Here is a 20,061-nt window from a genome sequence, read left to right as displayed (position 1 = left end):
CGGCCTCCTGAGTAGCTGGGATTACAGGTGCACGCCACCATCCCCAGCTAATTTTTGTATTTTTAGTAGAGATGGGGTTTTACCATGTTGGCCAGGCTGGTCTTCAGCTCCTGACCTAAAGTGAGCCGCCTACCTCAGCCTCCCCAGTGCTGGGATTACAGGCGTGAGCCAATGCTCCCAGCCTGTAAGGGCTTTTATAGTCCTCCTAACCAATAGCAAAATTTCTACAAAAGCTATCAGATAGTTAATTTTTCTGCAGCTGACACTAATAAAACAAAGACCCTGACTTTTCAACTTGCAGCTGAAAGAATCCTTCCAATTTTACTGTCCATGGGCTGCAATAAAATCATATTTTTTTTAAGTTATTGAGAAAAGCATCTATCTAATCTTTAGAGAGACCTTATGCACTATTTTTTTTCTATTTTATTCTTGTGATTATTACTTATAATGAGTGGTTAGGATCATCATAGGATGATATACCATATTAAAACTAAAGATTATGTAACAAAAGTATTACCTGGAATATTAGAATTTTAAAATAAAAAGTAGTTAAAGTCCCATATCTTCAGTAATCTTAAATTGTTAATGCATGTGTTTATCATTTTCTTCTATAATTCTACTTTGTTCTTTAGTGATTTAATATTCTATCATTTGAAGACAAACCTAGTAAGAAAACAATTTAGTAGAAAAATAATTACATATATTTATATAGTGATAAATTCCTTTGCTTTGAGATTTGTTCATCGCTTTATAATTTAAAAAACAAAAATAAAATGTATTTCCTCTTTCCTATAATGGTATAGCAACATTACCATTTTATAGTTCATAAATTATGTTTGTGTGTTACATGGAAAAATCTTTGTTAAATTTTATTGTATTAACTTTCCTAGCAGCTTTTGTTCGGAGTCATTATAAAATGCTCCTTGGGAAAACAAAAGTAATAATTAATTATGAAAGTTCTGCTTTATCTTCTATTCTTTGGGGGTCATCTATTCTGTAAGAATACATTTATTTTGAGAATGAAGGAGAAAGGAAGATTGATTAAAAGCTATCTCTAAGTTATGATGTATGTATGCACCTCACACAGACTTTAAGATCATACATTAAAGCATGAGGGAAAAATATGTAAACAAATAAGTAAGGAAAGCCTGTTCTGGAGTGAGTGCACAATTTCTTACTGTTGGGGACATGTAATCAGCAAATTTGGGAGACCTCTGGTTTAAAGATGTAACCTTGCAAATTGCGTTTTTAGCTTTTTTGCATGCTGGGCAAAGAACAACAATTTGAGATGTTGAAATGTATAGTATTTTGTTATTGTAGAAATTGAGGAAAAGTAGGGATTTCTACCCATTATAAACTGAACCCTGTAAGTATGATCACTTCCTCCTTTCTACTTACTCTTCTTAGCACTCCCATACCCAAACTGAGAATGAGTGAAAGGAAAATGAAAGTTAAGAGCACTAGATGATCTTCCATTTTCCTTACTGGAACATGCATGATTGCATGGCAGGGGGAGATACATACTCCTGTACCAGTCCTTCCAAAAATAAAGAACTAAATAAATGTGTTCAGTGCTTGGGCAAATGCAAAACATTTTCTGAAAATAATTCTTTTGACCAAAGCAGCAAAATAATAGAAATTAGCTATTTTGAAAATAATTATACATAGAAAACAGGAAACAAAAACATTTTGAGCTTAGGACTTTCATTAATTTACTTGAAAGAGAAATAATAGGGTTCATAGTTCAGGGTTTCTTTGTGTTACTAATAGCATACTACCTTGAAATGAATAAAAGGAATAAAAAAAAGAGTCATCCTTTTAGTAGTAGATGCTTTTATGAAAGCTTTGCCATTTCCTTGAGTACTTAATCTTTGTCCAGCCAGCTCTGTCAGTGCTTAGTGCTTATTCTTTTTCATCTTTTTTGATGGTAGTAGAAATTATAGTTGTGTTTCTCATTTCTTTCTGTAGAATCTGAATTTTACAGGGTTTCGAAAAATCCTGAAAAAGCATGACAAGATCCTGGAAACATCTCGTGGAGCAGATTGGCGAGTGGCTCACGTAGAAGTGGCCCCATTTTATACATGCAAGAAAATCAACCAGCTTATCTCTGAAACTGAGGTACAATAATCTTGTTTATTTACAACGTATTTTCAGTTACACGTTTTATATTTAGGGAAGCAATTCCTTATTTCTGTTATTTTGTAACTAGTTGCTAGCTTTGAATATATATGCCTTACCTGTGATTTTTTTTCATTTTCTTTATCAGTATATATTCACCAAAAAGTTGTCAGAATATAATATATATAAATGGTACAGAATTATTTGTGCATCACTCAAGTTTAGTATAACCTAACCAAAATGTAATAATTTGTCTTTCTAGGCTGTAGTGACCAATGAACTTGAAGATGGTGACAGACAAAAGGCTATGAAGCGTTTACGTGTCCCCCCTTTGGGAGCTGCTCAGGTTAGTATTTGGTTCCAGTAGTTTGTTTGGTTTCACCTATTTAATAATCAACACAGTATTTAGCTGGCCCCATTATCTTAAAAAAATTTTCAGCCAAAGTTTATAAGTAGTTGCTATTTTTCTTATTTTAGTTTTTTAAACATTATATGCTATATTTTACTTCATTCTGAATTATAATGTCTTCCACCTTTCTCTTCTCATACTGTACTTTCTTGTTTATTCTTACTGACATGTTAACTTACTGGTATCATCAAATGATTAAGATGTGATTTTAAAAAAATGATCTGGTGGGTTCAGATATACTGGATTGCTATATAGCTTACTCCAAAAAAGCATTTATTAAATGATATCTACACAGTAGTTATAAAAAAAGAAAATTTATTAAGTGATATCTTCTGTGTCATAAAACAAGTCTCAATAAATATAGAAGGATTTAAGTCATACAAAGTATATTTTCAGACAACAGTGGAATAGAAATCAATAACAGAAAGAGCTTCCATAGCCTAATGAAAGGCATCTATTAAAAAAAAAAATAAAACCTCTACAATTATTATCATACTCAATGGTAAACACTGCATGCTTTCTCCCTAAGACTTGGCCCAAAAAAGGGTATTCACTTTTAACACCTGTATTCAACATTGTGCTGGAGATTATAGCCAGTGCGGTAAGGGAAGAAAAAGAAATAAAAGACATTCAGGGTAGAAACGAAGAAGTAAAACCAGTGGGGTTTTGCCAGTGACTTGATGATCTATGTAGAAAATCTAGTGAATCTATAGAATAGCTACTATAACTAACAAATGAGTTTAGCAAGGTTGCCAAATACAAGACCAATATGTAAAATCATTTGTCTAGATACTTGCAAGAACAATTGGAAATCAAAAAATGTTAAAGCAATGCTGTTTATAATATCATCAAAATATACAATGCTTAGTAATAATTCTGACAAAAGATGTGTAAGGCCTTTACATTGAAAACTACAAAACACTGCTGAGCAAAATTAAAGACTTGGATGAGAGAGATGCTATGTTCATGGGTATATTGCACAAACCCAGTATTTTAAAGATACGTTGTTTCTTCCTGAGGTGATTTATAGATAAAATACGTTCCAGCTCAGAAATCTCAGAAGACTTCTTTGTAAAATTGATAAGCAGATTTAAAAATTTATATGGAGGCCAGGCACGATGGCTCATGCCTGTAATCCCAGAAATTTGGGAGGCTGAGGCAGGTGGATCACTTGAGGCCAGGAGTTCAAGACCAGCCTGGCCAACATGATGAAACCCCATCTCGACTAAAATACAAAAATTAGCTGGGCTTCGTGGCACATGCCTGTAATCCCAGCTATTTGAGAGGCTGAAGCACAAGAATCACTTGAACCCAGGAGGTGGAGGTTGCAGTGAGCCGAGATCGCGCCACTGCACTGAGTGACAGAGCAAGACTCTGTCTCCAAAAAAAGAAAAGTATATGGAAAGGCAGAGGATCTAGAATAGCCAAAGCAACTTTGGAACATAAATTGAAGGATTAACATTACCTTATGAAAGCTTATTAAAGCTGCAGTAATCAAGAGAGTGTGGTAATAGTGTCATGGTAGGCAAATAGGTCAATGGACCAGAATAGAGTGTCCAAAAATAGACTAACATATTACGAACAACAGATATTTGATAAATATATAAAGCAGATTAGTGGAGAAGGGTAGCATTTTCAACTAAGGATGCTGAAACAGTTGAATTCCATATACCAAAAAAAAAAAAAAAAAAATGAGCTTTCATCCATACTTCACAACATACAGTTCTAAATGTACCATAGATCTAAATGAAAACTGGAAACTACAAATTTCTAGAAGAAAATATAGAAGAAAGTCCTAATGACTTTGGGTTATGCAAAGATTTCTTAGAAATGACACCAAAAGCACCTCATCAAAATTAAAAAACGTATGCTCTTCAAAAGACATATTAAGAGAATGAAAAGAAAAGCCAGAGACTAGCAGAAAATATGTATAAAACATATCTTTTAAAGGTCTTATATTTAGAATATATAAAGAACTCCAATACTTAATAGAAGGAAAACAATCAACCCAACTTTTAAAAATGGGCAAAAGACCTGAACAGTTCTTCACAGATGTACAGGTGGCAAATTAGCATGTGACAAAATGCTCAATATCATTAGGCATTATGGAAATGCCAATTAAAACCACGGTAAGATAATACATTGTCTGTTAGAATGATTAAAAAAGACTAATCATACTAATGATGGAGGAGTAGGAACTCTCTTTTCTAATATGCTTTGGTGGAATATAAAATGTATAATGAATAAGCACATTTGAAAACAGTTTGGAAGTTTCTTAAAAGTGTACACCTACCATATGGTCTAGCTATTACACTCCTAGGTATTTACCCAAGACAAGTGCAAATATATGTTCATATAAAGATTTCTACACAAATGTTCATAGCATCTAAACAGCCCAAATGTCTATCAGTAGGTGAATGGATAAACAATTTGTGGTATATCCATACAATGAAACACTACTTAGCAATAAAAAGGAATAACTGATTGATAAATGTAACAATGTGGATAAACCTCAAATTAATTATGTGGAGAGAAAGCAGAAAAAAAGGGTACCTACTATATGATATCATTAACCTAAGACTCCAGAAAAAATGCAAACTAATAAATAGTGACAGAAAGGAGATCAGTGGTTGCTTGTGAATAGAGTGGGGTAGGGTAGGCTGGGAGGAAAGGATTACAAAGACACATGGGAAATTCTTGGGAGTCGTGGATATGTTCTTTGTCTTGATTATGCTGATGGTTTTGTAGACGTTTATGCAGTTTCAAAACTTATCAATCGTACACCTTAAATATATACAGTTTATTGTATATCAATTTAGTCAGTAAAGCAGTTTTTAAAAATCCTAAGCATATTATTGTCAAACTGCTTGGAAATAAGGAGAAGAATCTTAAAAGCATCCAGAGAGAAAAGACACAAATTCTATACTTTAAGTATGTGCAATTTTTTTATGTCAGTTGTTTTTGAATAAACATTTTAAAATTAGTTTCAAAAAATTAGGGTGTTTAAGAATGCCTGTAGAGATGGTAAAGCTAAAGAAAATATGGAAATGGTTATCTCTGGTGTGGAGGGAAGGTTTTGGGATCAGGGAGGAATAGGGAATTCAAAGTTAATGGAAATGTTCAGCTTCTAAATATGGATAGTAGTTATAGATTCACTTTATTATTCATTTCTAACAGTCCAAATAAATTATATGCATTCTTTTGTATATATGATAAATTAAACAATTTTTGAAACTAAAGATAACTTTTTATCTTTGGAAAAGACAAATGACCATCTTTTGGATGCTTTCAGTCAGAAGCTAACAATACAGTTTGAATCTGTTACTCTATTAAGTAATAATAAGACAGAGGGGAGTCTCAATGCTTTGTTTTTGAAGGTTTTTAGAAAACAAAATACCTGAAATGTACTATCATCTCTAACAACAAAAAATTTTATAACATTCACAGCAAATATTTAAGTCTATAAGATTATCTCTCTGTGTTTCTCATCACTTTACATTTACAATCTTAGGCACTTTCTATTACATATTTATTTTAGAAAGCAGAAGTTTCAAAAATCACTTTCTAAATATAAAATTAAATTATAATAGATAATATTTTTGAGCCTACATACACGGGAGATTCGGATATATCAGTCTCTTAAGAACCTCTTGTATATCCTGAAAAATTTACTTTAAATTACCCCAGTATGGGCTGCGCACTGTGGCTTACACCTGTAATCCCAGCACTTTGGGAGGCCAAGGCAAGTGGATTGCCTGAGCCCAGGAGTTCAAGACCAGCCTGGGCAAAACAGTGAAACCTCATCTCTACAAAAAATACAAAACTTAGCTGGACATGGTGGCACACACAGTAGTCCCAGCTACTCTGGAGGCTGAAGTGGGGAATCACTTGAGTCTGGGAAGTTGAGGCTTCAGTAAGCCTTGATCACACCCCTGCGCTCCAGCCTAGGCGATAGGACGAGACCATGCCTCAGAAAAAAAAAAAAATGCTGCCTCAGTATAATAATGTAAGTACTATCAGAAAGTAAGCGTTCTTGTCTCCATCATCGTCTCTAATTTTATCTGTTGTACCAAATGTGCAAACTCTGAGTAATACTGACTTTAAAAATTTAGATATATATAATTGTAAAAATGAAATTGCATCTTAACTCTCTCCTATTTACAAAACTCATATATGTATATATACGTGTATATATGTATATATGTGTATATATATATGTATATATATGTGTGTGTATATATGTGTGTGTGTGTGTATATATATATATATATATATACACACACACACACATATATATATATAGTCGTTCCTTAGTATCTGTTGGAGATTGGTTCCAGGATCCTGTGGATACCAAAATCCGTAGATGCTCAAGTCCCTTATAAAATGGCATACTATTGCATATAACCTGTACACATCCTCTTAAATACTTTAAATGATCTCTGGGTTACTTATAAAACCTAATACAATATAAATGCTGTATAAATAGTTGTTAATACTCAGTGCTTTTATTTGTATTACTTTTTCTTGTTTTGTTATTTTTTACTGGTTTTTGTTCCTGAATATTTTCAATACACGGTTGATTCCTCGAGTGTAGAATCCACATACTATAATTTAATGCCTAAGATTATAATCTTGCTTATTTCATGACACAGATTTCTATAAAAAAAAGCTTGATTAATTGGCAACTTGAATAGTATTATAGGATGATGAAGGTTGATTCTCTGGTTCAGATTTATAAAAATTTAGAACATTAAATATTATTTTCATGGTAGAACTTTGAGACTCATTCTACTATTTTATTACAGCATATAGTAAATACAATCAGTGTTTTGTCCTGTACTCAAATGCTATTTTTCTGTCCACAGCCTGCACCAGCATGGACTACTTTTAGAGTTGGCCTATTTTGTGGAATATTCATTGTACTGAATATTACCCTTGTGCTTGCCGGTAAGTAGTTTAAATTTTGAATTAATTTATTCTTACCAATATGCCTGTGTCATATTCTGCCCCTCTGTAAGGAATTATGCATGCAACTACCAAAGCTACTGAAAGATAAATCTATCAGGGCTAAGTTTTTTGTCCTTATAAATGTGTTTTTTTTTAGTTGTTTGTTTTGTTGGCGTTTTTTCCCCATTTGGGTGTGGTTATTCTCTAAAACATTGCTCATGTATGACTTCTTTTTCTTCATCGTTTTCCAGTTTCTGTATATAACTTCTATATAATTTTTCAGAGTTTATTTATCAAAAACCTTGGCTCTCTTGATCATAGATGAGGATAAATAATGTTAAAAAATTCATTCACAAAGCTCTTTCACTTTGCTTATTGGAGACCCTCTTGCATCCTTTTCAGAATCTATTTACAATTACTTTGCATATAGTGTTAAGAAGCTTGGTTGTATAATTTCCTATTCTATAGAAGTAAAAACAATTAGAGATAGGAAGGATTCCTAGGAGCAGCTGCACTCACATCAAAAAATGATATAACAGCAAAGGAAGCATAATCTTACTAAATCTCCCCAAAGAATTTGACACACCCCACAGTAGCATTTGACATTATCAGTCACCACTTCTTGAAACACTTTGTTTGATTGTTTTTTCTGGAGAAACCACACTCTGCTGGTTTTCCTGTTAAATTTTACTGGCAGTTTGTTCCCAGTCTCCTTTGCTAGCTATACTTTTCTTTGTGACATCAAAATGTTGGGGTATAGTGCTGGGCTCAATCCTTCAATCTCCTCTGTCTATATTTGTTTCCTATCTAGGCAATCTTATTCAAGCCTATAGCTATAAATACCGTCTATATGCTAATGACTCCCAAATATATGTTCTCTCTTCTGAAAGATGTCTACTTGGCTAGTTGGATTTGTCTAGTAGATATCTCAAACTTACACAGACAAAAGATCCCTTGATTTTTACCCCCAAATATGCTCTTCTATCTGGCATCACCCTTCATCCATTTCTCAGTCCAAAATCTTTTAGTTTCTCTTGTCCCTCATATTTAATCTTCAGTCCATCAGCAAATCTTATTGGTCTGTCTTCAAACCATGTTCTAAATGGATTTACTTCTCACCACCTTGGCCAGTGTCACTCTTGTCTAAGCAGCCATTTCTTTTTTTTTTTTTGACACGGGGTCTCGCACTGTCGCCAGGTCTGGGGTGCAGTGGTCCGATCTCGGCTCACTGCAACCTCTGCCTCCTGGGTTCACACGATTTTCCTGCCTCAGCCTCCTGAATAGCTGGGATTACAGGCACACACCACCACACCTGGCTAATTTTTTGTATTTTTAGTAGAGATGAGGTTTCACTATGTTGGCCAGACTGGTCTTGAACTCCTGACCTCGTGATCCACCCACCTCAGCCTCCCAAAGTGCTGGGGTTTACAGGCATGAGCCACTGTGCCCGGCCAGCAGCCATTTCTTGTTTAGTGTATAGCAGCCTTCTGGACTCGGTCTCCTTGCATCTACTCTTGCCTCCTTATAGCTACTAGTGTCTTTTTTTTTCCCCCCCAATGGAAGTTAGATTATGTCACTCTCCTATTCAAAATTCATTCATGGCTACTCTTAAAATAAAATCCAAACTCCTTACCATTGCCTGCAAGAACTTACAGGATCTCACCTCTGTGGGCCTTTCCGATATTATATTGTCATCTTCCCCCACACTTAGCTTCACTTTGTTTCCGACCACACTTGTGTTAGTATTTCTTAGATGCATCAAGCTCATTCTAATCTAAGAGCCTCTGCAGTTGCCTAAAGAGCTCTTCCCCAAGATGTCTACCTAGTTTATTTCATCACTTGTCTGTATTCAAATGCTACATTCTTAGTAAAGCGTTCCCTGATCACCCAACCCTAAAATAATCTATTCTGTCCCTTTAGCCTACGTTAGTTTTCTTCTGAGTACATATACTTACCTGACATTATATATTATATATTTATATTTCTTGTGATCTCTTTTTCCACTGGAATATAAATTTTCTTGATGCCTGGGCATTTGTCTCTCTTGTATCTCTAGCACGTAGAACACTGCTTAGACCATAGTAGGGGCTTGAAAAGTATTGGGGAAGTTTGGCTGGAAGAGAAGGAGAAAGATGAAATTAAATGATATTTAGAAAACACATGCACAAACAGCAGAAAAACAGACACAAATCTCAAAGCTTCTTATAGTCAAGGACTTTTAAGGACAGATAACCTTGGTATACCTAAGGGTCTATGTAATTGTGCTCATAATAATAACTGAATCATTAATAAAGGGCTAAATTTTGTTCAGTGAAGTCTGCAAAGAAATATTAGGCTGGTGCAAAAGTTGCCATTACTTTTAATGGCAAAACTGCAATTACTTTTGCATCAACCTGTATGATTTAAAAATAGATGTCATTATTTGAATATCCATAATATTCCATTTCAGACTTTTAGTAATCATAATAATGCCCAAATAAGGAAGCTTTATGTCACTGTCATACTTAACTATTCTTGATTGCAGGGACTATGTATTGTTGCATTTTAAGTTCCCAACACATTGTCAAGTTTATAGTAGATGTTCGAGAGATAATTTACTGAACTAATTATTCCTCATAAACATTCTGCTTAAGACTATCAATTGTATATTATGAAATGATAACCTACATTGTAATGGCTTTTAGAGAACATATGAATTTTACCTATTAACAGTGTGTTTTCATTTGTATTGTTAGAGTTCTTCTTCCTACCAGTTACTAAAAATCAACTCTAATAGTTATGGTCAATCCTGAGTTTATGATGTAGTGTTGCTATAATTTATAATCATATTTTAATCTGGTTCTATTTCCTTAGGTGAATACAGTTTACTTACATAGAATACATGAAAATAATACAATTTAAAAACTCAGATCTATGTTATCAAGCTAGCTGTAGTGGAAAGAACAAAAGGCCTGCATGGGTTTCAGTTTCAGCTCCACTGTTAGTTGTTTTGGCTTTAAGGACATCATTTAACTTCTCTGAAACAGTTTCCTCATCTGTTAAATGAGCTTAACACCTTAAATTTGCAGGGTTGTTTAGGGTTCATTCATTCATTCAGCAAGTAAATTTTATGTGTCTAAGGGTTATGCTTGATGCCTACAAGTCTTAAGATAAATAAGATAATCCCTTTCCTTATGAAATGTATTATGCCAGGGAGATTAAGGCATATATTAAAGCAATATACTGCAAGATAGAAGGTGTTAAATTTTCTAAGCGGTTCAAAGAGACAACTGATTACTTTTAAATGAGAGCATCAGGGAATACTTCATGGAAGAAATAACGTTTATGCTAGACATTGGTGGAATCAAAGCCATTTCGAGAGAAGGAGACAGTTGAGCAAAGAGATTTAGTTGGCCTGGGGTGGGGATGGAGTGTAGAAGGAGGGAGTGAGTTATGAAGGAGAGAAGTGATAAATTGGCCAAAGGTGAAGGAGAATATTAGATGATAAGGGTGAAAAGATAGCTTGAGGCCAGCTCATAGGGATCAGAGAAGAAGTGTAAGTAAAACATGTTTGTAGTTGCAAAGTGCTATGTCAATATAAGGTATATATGGTGGGGGTTGTTCTTTCTATAGAAAATGCCTTAGTCATTAGTGGGTGCAATTTTTTTTGTTTAATTTTCAAGATGAGCATGGTGGTATTATCATCATTAAAAAAAGACATAAAAAATACATTTTTCCATTCTTTTTATGTGAATTAATTGCTACAATTTGAGGGTTTTTTTGTATACAGACTATGTTTTTGTAAGACATTCTGATTTGTTTTTTATGTGTGCTGTGTATGCATTTAGTGTTACGCATTATGTTTTCTCACTTCAGAACCCTTCTTTGTTTGATCTTTGTGTATGTTGTAGAGGGGAGGGTAAATACAGTTAAAGCCAGCTGTCTATCCTTATTTATCTTCCAGCGGGTGCTTAAAAGATAACAGTGTTGAGAGTCAAAGAGAAACACAGTCGTAGTATGCATGTGCAAGCACGATTCTTTTTTTCAAACATTCACATTAAAAAATGTGCATAATTGCTGTGGTTTTTCAAGGGGAAATGACCTAGTATTTAATAATTTCTCTGAAAATCACGTGTTTCAGATATTTAATTTCATTAAGATGAAAAGTTGACTGTTTAGATTTTTTTTTCAAACTTGTTTCTTTTGCAGGTTCCTACTAACATATATAACTTAATTTGGTACAATAACAGTATACCATATTTCGCTTACTGGTTTGGCCATTTACAGTGGGTATAAGGTGTGAAATAGGCTCTGGTACACTAGTGGTAAGAGTACTCATTGTTGCTATCTCTTTGGAGGATAATTTGGCAGTGAGTGTAAAAATTTTAGGCAAAATTATGTTGATTAAGCCGTTTTGTTTCTAGAAATTTATCCTACAAACATACTTGTACATGGTTACAAAGACATGTATGCTAGAAGGATAGTCATTGCCATTTTGTTTATAGTAGAAAAATCCTAGAAACCACTCAAATATTCATAAATTGATAGCTCTTTAAATTATATTACCTCTGTACAGTGGAATACCATGGAGATATTAAGATGAATGAGGTAATGGTGGGAGTGAAAATGGACACAGCACTTTGGAGAACATTTTGGCAACAGGAATCAGTTTTGTGGAAGACAATTTTTTCACTGGGCTGGCGGGTAGGAGAGGGGATGGTTTCAAGGTGAAACCCTTCCACCTCCGATCATCAGGCATTAGTTAGATTCTCATAAGGAGCGCGCAACCTAGAGATCCCTCCCATGCGCAGCTCACAATAGGGTTCGTTCTCCTCTGAGAATCTAATGCCGTTGATCTGACAGGAGGCAGAGCTCAGGAAGTAATGCTCTCTCACCAGCCGCTCACCTCCTGCTGTGTGGCCTGGTTCCTGACAGAGCACAGACCAGTACTGGTCCATGGCCTGGAGATTGGAAACCCCTGTACTAACCTATGACCCAGTTCTAATAGAAATGCTTACATATGTCCACCAAAAGACATGTATGAGAACACTTAAGTAATATTGTTTGTAATAGTATCCAGTCATGTACCATGTAACAATGTCTTGGTCAGCAGCAGACTGCAGATATGAAGGCAGTCCCATAAGATTATAATGGAACTGAAAAATTGCTGTTGCATAATGGACGGCATAGCCATCATAGCATAACACATTATTTAGATGCTTGTGGCAGTGTTGGTATAAACAAACATATTGCACTGCCAGCCATATAAAAGTTTAGCACTTAAAATTCATGTACATAATACTTGATCATGATAATAAATGACTTACTGATTTATGTATATGCTATACTATTTATTATTTTAGAGTGAACTCCTCCTACTTATTAATAAAAGAGTTAATTGTAAAACAGCCTCAGGCAGGTCCTTCGGGAGGTGTTCCAGAAGAAGGCATTAATAGAATAGGAGATGACAGCTCCCTGTGTGTTATTGCCCCGAAGACCTTCCAGTGGGAGAAGATGTGGAGGTGGAAGACAGTGATATTGGTGATTCTGATCATGTGTAGGCCTAGGCTAATATGTGTGTGTTAATGCCTTAGTTTTTAAGAAGGTTTAAAAAGTAAAAATAAAAATTAAAAAATGTAAAAATAGAGAAAAGTTTATAGAATAAGGATATAAAGAAAAAATACATCTATATTGTTATACAGTATGTCCATGTTTTAGGCTAGGTATTATTACAAAAGAGTTAAAAAGGTTTAAAATTTTTTTAAGTTTATAAAGTTAAAAAGTTACAGTGAGCTAAGGTTAATTTATTATTGAAGAAAGAAAAAAATTTTTTTTATAAATTAAGTGTAGCCTAAGTGTACAGTGTGTATAAAGTCCGCAATAGTGTAATGTCCTAGGTCTTCACATTTACTCACCACTCACTCACTGACTCACCCAGAGCAACTTCCAGTCCTGTAGCTCCATTCATTGTAAGTACCCTATACAGGTGTACCATTTTTTATCTTTTATACTGTATTTTTACTGTGTCTTTTCTGTGTTTAGAGATGTTTAGAGACAAATACTACTATTGTGTTACAATTGCCTACAGTATTCTGTACAGTAACATGGTGGACAGGTTTATAGCCTAGGAGCAATAGGCTCACATAGCTGTAAGTGATGAGAATAACAAACTGTAGCTACATACAAGAACATGATGGCTCTCACAAATGTTAAACAAAACAAGCCAGACACAAAGAATACATATTACATGATTCCATTTACATGGAGTTCAAAAAACAGGCAAAAATCAGGAGTTTACCCTTGGGGAATGGATAGCAATTGGAAAGAATATGAGCCGGAACTTCTAGGATGCTTATAATATGCTGTGTTCTGGGTGCTGATTCACTTCATTTTTCATCATGTTGTATACTTATGATTTATCCATTTTTCTATATGTATATAACACTTAGATTCAAAAAGTTTACATTAGAAAATGAGTGAGATCTTTGTGCACTGATACTGGAAAATCTCCACTCCAGGATATAAGTGAAAAAAAAAAGGCCTGGAATAGCATATATAGCATGCTCCCAGTTGTAATTGGTGATTTGTTTTTTAAAAAATAGTCAGTATGTGTTTCTCTATGCATCAAGAAATTCTTGAAAGATAGTAGACAAATTGTTAACATGGTTTTCTTCAGAAGATCTGGAGTGAGACGAGGCTTCTCATATTCTTTATAATATTTGTGGTTCTTTTCCTATACACATACATTACTTGTTAAAATTTTTTTAATGTTCCTTTAAAGAAAAGTGATTTGGCAACTTAATACAGAGAGGACTGTAATTTTGTAAGTTTTAGAACAAACTTCTGTTTGGGTTTTTTTTTTTTTTTTAAACAGGTACATATTGGCTTACTAACACAACCTAGCCCCATTGTTAAGTGTGCAGGCTTTGGAGCCAGATTGTAGGGTTATTACATCCTTGTGATCCTGGGTAAGGAACCTATTTTGAGTAAGCCTTAGTTTCTTCATGTATCTGCTGAGAAAAACCAATTTATAGTGTTGCTGTGAGAACTAATGAAATTATGCATGAAAAACATTGAGTATATTGCTTACCCCAAAATAAATGCTTAATGATTGTTAGCTGATTTTTAAGTTAAAAATTCATGAAGCCATGGGAAGTTTGTGATGGGACCTTATATATCTTTTATTCTTGGGACTCATGGATCAGAGAGATGATATCCTTATTCTTAAAAATGATACTAATTTGTTTTTTGATTCCCTGGAATTTTTTATGATGATCTTGTCTAGCAAGAGTATTGTGGTTTAATCCCCAGTCAATCTACAAAAGTTTGCTTCAGGGAGATCATGCCAAATGAAGGAGGTTTCATTGTATTGCTTATATATGCCCTTAGGTTTTAGATTTATGTGCAATTGAAAGTTTCGGATCTTTGATGAATAACTTGACTATTAACAGTTAAAATTGCCTTTTGCTTTTTGAAACTTTTTTTTTCCTTCAGAGACAAGGTCTCTCTCTGTTGCCCAGGCTGGAGTACAGTGGCCCCATCCTAGCTCACTGCAGCCTAGACCTCCTGGGCTCAGGCGATCCTCCTGCCTCAGACTCTTGAGTAGCCAGGAATACAAGTATGGAGTAGCACCATGCCTGGCTAATTTTTTAACTTTTTTGTAGAGAGAGAGTCTCACTATATCGCCTAGGCTGGTCTTGAACTCTTTGCCTCCAGTGATCCTCCCACTTTGGCCTCCCAAAACACTGGGATTACGGGAGCCACCATGCCTGGTCCCTGTTTTTTGAACCATTTTGAAAGTAAATAAGTTCATTAGCTTAAATATAGTATTTTCATTCAGAAGAATATATCTTTAGCATTTATTGTTTTACAGAGGTCCTTGGGGTTTTTGTTGTTGTTGCTGCTGTTTTGGTTTTCGCTGACTTTTCTAACAAATTGTGGAGTTCAAGGATATTTTATTCAGATCATATTTACTGAAAGCCTTAGAGATTTTCTAGTTCCTATGTTATCAAGTAGAACTTAGGTAAATATGTGTTTAGATTTTATAAATATGGATTACATTTTCTGTTCATGGCAATTTTCTTCCTATGTAGAACAGAATACTACTGTTGCTAGGGTCATGAATATTTGAACCCTAAGCAGGCTATTTCGCTTTCTTTTATGTATGGCCACAGATATTAACTAGACAGAATTAGAAAATTTTGATATATTAGAGCAAATCTATCACCACCACTACTAAAACAGTTCAAAATATATGCCTAGGCCGGGCGCAGTGGCTCATGCCTGTAATCCTAGCACTTTGGGAGGCCAAGGCGGGTGGATTGCCTGAGCTCAGGAGTTCGAGACCAGCCTAGGCAACATGGCAAAACCCCGTCTCTACTAAAATTACAAAAAAATTCCCTGGGTGTGGTTGTGTGTGCCTGTAATCCCAGGTACTTGGGAGGCTGAGGCAGGAGAATCACTTGGACCCAAGAGGGGGAGGGTGCAGTGAGCCAGGATCATGCCATTGCACTCCAGCCTGGGCGACAGAGCAAGACTCTGTCTCAAAAAAAAAAAAAAATTATATATATATACACACACATACACACATACCTAACATAGAAATTAGTAATGACATCTTAAGATATTTTTATTACTTTTTTCTTTTCTGTTTTTTTTAATTGAGGTGAAGTTCACATAACATAAAATAAATTTCATTTTAAAGTTAATAACTCAGTGGCATTGAAGTACATTCACAGTGTTGTACAACCACCACGTCTATCTAGTTCCCAGACATTTTCGTCAGCCCAAAAGGAAACCCCACTCTCCATTCCCTCTCCTCAGCTGCTGGCAACCACTAATCTGCCTTCTGTCTCTATGAATGTTCCTATTCTGGGTATGTCCATAAATGGTGTCATACAATATGTGGTATTTTGTGTTTGGCTTCTTTTAGTTGGCGTAATGTTTTCAAGGTTCATCCATGTTGTAGCATGTATCAGTACTTCATTCTTTTTATGGCTGAGTAATATTCCATTTTGTGTATGTATCACAATTTGTTTATCCATTCATTCATTGATGGACAGTTGGGTTATTTCTGTCTTTTGGCTATTGTGAATGGTACTGTTAGGAACATGCATAAACATGGATTTGTTTAGTACCTGTTTAATTTTCTAAGGAGCCACCAAACTGTTTTTCACAGAGGCTTTACCATTTTCCATTCCTACTAGCAGTTTATGAGGATTCTGTTTTCTGCACATCCTTGCCAACACTTGTTTTCTATGTTTTTGTTTTCTTCATTATATCCATACAAATGGGCGTGAAGTGATATCTCATTGTGGTTTTAATTTGCATTTCCCTAATGACTAATTATATTAAGCATCTTTTCATGTGCTCATTGGCCATTTATATATATATTTTGGACAAATGTCTATCCAGGTTCTTAGCCCTATTTTAATTGGGTTGTTCATTGTTCCATTGTTAAGTTGTAAGAGTTCTTCATGTGTTCTAGATACTAGACCCTTATATTAGATAAATGATTTGCAAATATTCCTCCCTTTTTTTTTTTTACTTTCTTGATAATGTCTACTGATGTTTTAAATTTTGATGAAGTCTCATTTATCTGTTTTTCCTTTTGTTTCACGTATTTTTGTTGTGATACCTAAGAATCCATTGCCAAATTCAAGGTTATGAAGATTTATCATTATGTTTTCTTTGGAGTTTTATGGTTTGAATTCCTATATTGAAGTCATCAATGAGTTTTGAATTAATTTTTGTGTATGCCGTGAGACAAGGGACCAACTTCACTTTTTTGCATGTGAATATCCAGTTGTCACAGGACTAAGCTGTTGAAGAGAATATTCTTTTCCACTGAATGGTGTTGGCACTCATGTTGAAAATCAATCAGCCATCGATGTATAGGTTTATCTCTGGATTCTCAGTGCTATTCCATTCATCTATATGTCTGTTTTCATACCGGTGCCACAATGTTTTGATTACTATAGCTTTGTAGTAAGTTTTAAAATGACAAAGTATGAGTCTCTAACTTTGTTCTTTTTTCATTATTGTTTTAGCTATTTGGGACCTCTTGGAATTCCATATGAATTTAAGGATTGACTTTTTCAGTTCTGAAAAAAAGCCATTGGAATTTCGATAGGGATTGCATTAAATCTGTAGATTGCTTTGGGTAGTATTGCCGTCTTAACAATATTAAATCTTTCAATCCATGAACACAGGATTCTTTTCTACTTTAATTTCTTTCAGCAATGTTTTGAGTTTGTAGTATACAGGTCTTTCACTTACTTGGTAAAAGTTATTTCTAGATGTTTTGTTCTTTTGAATGCTATTGTAGTTAGAATTATTTTCTTAATTTCATTTTCAGATTGCTCATTGCCGATGTATGCAAACACAAGTGAATTTTGTGTGTTGATCTTGTACTCTACAACTGTGATGAATTTACTAATTCTAGTAGTTTTATTGTGGATTCTTTGGGATTTGTGTTATTTTTGTTTCCTGACTGTTGTAATGTATCTGTGGTCTTTGCTTAGGAATCAGGATGTAAAACTATATATCATTTTCCATTTATAACTTCCTAACTAATCTTGCCTTTGTACTTGTTCCCTTGTAGTCTGTTCACTTAACAGCTAGAGTAGCCCTTTAAAATAATTCATGAGGTTATGCCATGTATGTACAAAACCTTCTACAGGCTTGTACATCAGAGTAAAAGCTTAAGTCTTGACAAAGTACTGAAGAGCTCTGTCTGATCTACTGCTGACCAGTTCTTTACCACTATACCTTTGTTTGTTCCAATCATAGTAACTTGGCTTTCTTCCTAGAGCAATCTATCTTAAGGCCCTTTGTACTTTCCCTCTCTACAAGGAGCCGTCTTCCCCCAAACATCCCAATGCTTTGTTCTCTATTTCCTTAAGGTCATCTCCTTAAGTGTCATCTCCTGAGAGTCTTCCCTGACCGCCCTACCTAAAATAACACCTAACATCATTCTTTATCTCCTTACTGTATTTTTCCTTCAAACCCCTTATCTGACTTTATGCAGAACAGAAATTTCCTGAAGATAGGTATTTTGTCCGTTGTTCATCACTGAATTGCTAGCTCTTAGAATGGTGTCAGGTATAATAGGCACCTAATCAATACTTGTCAAGTGAAGGAATAAAGTTTCCTCAAGTAAAAGGAAAAAGAAACTAATATATACTGAATACTCATAATGAGCCAAACATTATTCTAGGCATTTGATATATGTTGTTCACATTTAATCTTCTTAATAAACTTATGAGAATAGATATTATCCCCATTGATCAACAAAGAAACAGAGACTTTAAAAAAAATAAATAATTTGGCATCACTAGGATTTGAAATCTGGTCTGTAGTACTTGATTCCAAAGCAAAGACTTTCTCTACCCTGTTATTTTAAAATTATTAAATCTTCTATATACTACAGAGAATACAAAGGTAAACAATAAATGGTTATTTAAGTATATAAATTAGTATATAGGCTGGGCATGGTGGCTCACTCCTGTAATCCCAGCACTTTGGGAGGCCAAGGAGGGCAGATCACCTGAGGTCAGGAGTTCCAGACCAGCCTGGCCAACATGATGAAACCCCGTCTCTACTAAAAATACAAAAAATTAGCTGGGTGTGGTGTCACGCATCTGTAATCCCAGCCACTCAGGAGGCTGAGGCAGGAGAATCGCTTGAACGCGGGAGGCAGAGGTTGCAGTGAGCCAAGATGACACCACTGCACTCCAGTCTGAGCTACAGAGCAAGACTCCATCTCAAAAAAAAAAAAAAAGTTTGTATGTAATTAAATTCCAAATGAGCAGTACTGTCAATAAATTTTATAGTTATTTGGAAAATCATTAGACCAAATGGAAGTGTTTCTCATACAGTGGGCTTAAAACCAAATACGTTGATTCAGTGAATTTATGAACAGATAAGGATCCAGGATCTGTCTCTTAAATAGTAAGTAGAATTTGAATTAGTGGAGAGAAAGAACAAGGCCATTTTAAGTAGAGGGAACAACATAAGGAAATGTGAAAAACAAACTTATTAAAAGGATAATAAAATTCATCACGAGTCAAGAGTTAATATTTTAGGGGTGCTGCGAGATAAGTTTGGGAAAAGTGAGTTGGTGATTAGATTATGAAGAATTTGAATTGTGAGGCTAAGGTATCTAAAGTATTTGAACATTATAATTACTGGCGAGCCGTAGAATAATGATATTGAACATTTGTGTGGACATAATGGGCAATAGAATGTAGTGCTTAAGAGTATGAACTTTGGAGCAAAACTGGGTTCAAATCCTAGCTTAGGTCAGTAACTAAGCAAATGACAACCTCTCTGTGCTCTAGTTTCCTAATCAAATGGAGATAATGGTTTTTAACTCAAAGAGCCATTGTGATGGTTAAATGAATTACCAATTATTCTATGTAAAAATACTGAGAACAGTGCTTAGCACATAGTAAGCATTCCGTAAATATTAACTGTTGTCATTTATATGACATTTACATTTTCACACTACTTTCATGTGTACTGTTCCTTCTCATTTTCATGGCAACTCTGTGAGGTAGATATTACTATATCCAGTTTAATAATGGAATAAATGAAGCCAAAGAGAG

At 34.6% G+C, this 20,061-nt stretch overlaps 1 protein-coding gene across 2 annotated transcripts in view; it reads left to right on the top strand.

Moving 5' to 3' along the window:
• The window catches only part of XPR1 (xenotropic and polytropic retrovirus receptor 1), a 246,563-nt gene that overhangs the window by 169,364 nt on the left and 57,138 nt on the right, over positions 1-20,061 (top strand). For both annotated transcript variants that reach the window (XM_003824723.4, XM_034941805.3), the window contains exons 5-7: positions 1,969-2,118; positions 2,381-2,464; positions 7,393-7,474. In XM_003824723.4, coding sequence (XP_003824771.1) covers positions 1,969-2,118; positions 2,381-2,464; positions 7,393-7,474 — 316 coding nt within the window. The remainder of the gene's footprint in view (positions 1-1,968; positions 2,119-2,380; positions 2,465-7,392; positions 7,475-20,061) is intronic.

Source organism: Pan paniscus, chromosome 1 (genome assembly GCF_029289425.2).
Source record: "Pan paniscus chromosome 1, NHGRI_mPanPan1-v2.0_pri, whole genome shotgun sequence".
NCBI lineage: Eukaryota > Metazoa > Chordata > Mammalia > Primates > Hominidae > Pan > Pan paniscus.
Note: the sequence above shows the minus strand (reverse complement) of the source record. Positions and strands in the feature narration are given on the sequence as shown.